Here is a 2,500-nt window from a genome sequence, read left to right as displayed (position 1 = left end):
AGCTCGAGGAAAAAGTCTTGATGATGTCGTCGACCGACGTTCAGGCAGAAACGTGGAGGCCTCTTTCATCCCCCCCCCCCCCCCCCCGACAACTCAAAGACTGTACCAAAGACACATATGGGGTTTCCTTTCAAATGTCACCATTTTTTCTACTGAAACACGCAGAGCATTAGTGAATAAAAAGTCCTCTGAGCTTTGAAGTTCGGCTCTCCATATAGGCTTTCAGCATGCTCGCTTATCCATTCCAGTGAGGACTTTAAAGGAAGCGTATCTTAGCGGAGCGTGAACTATGTAAAGTATATTAGAATAACCTGATGTGGGAGGGTGATGCACAGCCACTGGAGCACACTTCATTACTCCTGCTGCGAGTGATGAAATATGCAAGAGGGGTGCTAATTTTTTATCGGGTTAATTATCTGTGTTTCATAGTCGTTGAGGCGCTTTCACTTTCGCTTTCCCACACTAATGAATTATGGGTATTATTTACTCAGGATGACTGTTTGATTAAGAACCGGTGGGGCATGCTGCGAGGCTTGGGGGCTGGTGGGGGCAGGGGTATGATATAGGGGGTGGGCCGGGAGGGGGATTTTTGAAGGAATCTGGCTTTAATGGGGACTCAGATCTAGAATAATATGTTTGAATGTGGACGCAGAGCCAAACCAGATCAGAACCCAATGAGAAAGGACATGAGAACTAATGAGTAGAAAGAAACTTTTTGATTTCCACAAGAGGATACTAGTTTGAACAACATCTGAAAGGGATGAGATGAAGTAAACTTTTAGTTCTCAACAGGAGGTGGAGGTGTGCAAGAGCAGACTGTAGGGTCAGAAGGAGCAGGTGGTGGGGGTGGGGGTGGGGAGGTGGTTGGGGTGAGGACAGGTGGGGGTAAGGTGTGGAGGAGCAGAGGGTGAGGTGAGGAGGGGTGGGGGGCAAGGTGAAGTTCAGATCTGGGCAATCGGTGACCTGATGCAATCCCTGGCTAGGCTCTGGGTAGAATATAAATGATTCTGTTCTCTGGATCATTCATGATGGGATGCTTTAAAGAGATGCGGGCTCTGGTCGGATTCAGGAACAAAGACAAAGACTCTCATGCCATCATTGTATTCCCTCATGGTATTCTACCAAAATGGCATTCAACTTTGGTTGTTATGCCTCCCATTTACAAGTTTTGTGATAAAAAATCCTCTGTATACTTTCTGTGTAACTTGGTGTCCACAAACGACATGTAGTGGCGTTCTTACCGTTGTCGCCGCCCAGGTGGAAGTAGCCGTCGACCAGCGAGGCGCCGTTGTTGAAGTGCTGGGTCATGTAGTCCAGCCAGTTGGCCTCTACCCCCTTCACGCCCTCGTCCCGGTTCTGCACCTTCAGCGGGACTTTCACTGTGTAGTACTTGGCCTGGCCCTCGCGCGCCGGCGGGTGGTTGAACAGGGCCAGGAGCTCCACCCCTGAACACAGACAATTAACCAATTAACACATTTGAGCGATGATTCGATTCTCAACCAAAGACCCAATAATACGTTCACATTAAACAAACCTGTCAGTTTAACAACACTACTGTTCAAATTGGTTTATGCAGATAACCAATTGACAAATGTTCCGACAAATTAACTAAATTAATCAAACTTAATGACTTAATGCAATTGAACATTAGAATTTTTTTTTTCAATTAACCAAGTTAATGAATCCGACAAAGAAGCCGAGGTTGCCTTAAGAACACCAATCCAAAACATTGCATTGCAGAGGAAAACTATTCAGAATAAGTTTGAACAAATATGTGACAATTTAAAAAACAGTTCAATCGTCTTCCATTTGCGAAAAAATATGTGATTAGAGTGGTGTGAAGCCTCTTCCCTTTTCCCCAAGCCTTCAAAGCCGTAAAGTGCTGTTCACTCTAATCCTTAAAGACTGTACAACGCATCCAACAGGCTGACAAGCCACAGTGTTTACCACAAACATGCTTCTAGAAAAACTATCTTTGTTTTAATCCCCACAGAGATCTGGGCAAGAGTCCCAGCTGAATTTTGGGTTGTTATCTGCTCAAAAAAAAATAAGAGTTCTATACGCGGCTGTTAGCTCATTGTTAGCTCTTTCAGTCCACTCATAAAACTTCCATCTTTCTGCTTTAGTCTTGCGGGAAAAACCTAAATTTGGGTTCCATGGCAACAAGACGTTGCCATAGAGGTGAAGTGAGGCGGTATGAGTTCAGGGGAGAGTTTGGTGAGGGGAGTTTAAAACCTAAGTGATCTCCTTTCCTGTCGGCTATGAGTTATATGATTGCACATTGTCAATTACGTGAGCTGACTTGCGTGCGTTTATTTTATTCCATCGAAGATAAGAGTTCCTGCTGTGGTGCTGATGAGTCAGCATGGGGTTGGGCTAACAGCCTAGCGCTGCACTCAGGCGGGGGACAGCTTACCCAGTGCTACCTATAACCCGTCCAGCAGACGTGGAAGGAACGACAACAAAGTGGTTCTATTTTTTTATTTGGGACGGCGGGCCC

General features: G+C 45.6%; 1 protein-coding gene across 1 annotated transcript in view; it reads right to left on the bottom strand.

Moving 5' to 3' along the window:
- The window catches only part of rftn1b (raftlin, lipid raft linker 1b), a 94,758-nt gene that overhangs the window by 31,246 nt on the left and 61,012 nt on the right, over positions 1–2,500 (bottom strand). Inside the window, exon 6 of the mRNA XM_030371437.1 lies at positions 1,242–1,445. Coding sequence (XP_030227297.1) covers positions 1,242–1,445 — 204 coding nt within the window. The remainder of the gene's footprint in view (positions 1–1,241; positions 1,446–2,500) is intronic.

Source organism: Gadus morhua, chromosome 11, assembly GCF_902167405.1.
Source record: "Gadus morhua chromosome 11, gadMor3.0, whole genome shotgun sequence".
Classification (NCBI taxonomy): Eukaryota; Metazoa; Chordata; class Actinopteri; order Gadiformes; family Gadidae; genus Gadus; species Gadus morhua.
The sequence above is the reverse complement of the archived record's forward strand: the minus strand, read 5'-3'. Positions and strand labels throughout refer to the sequence as shown.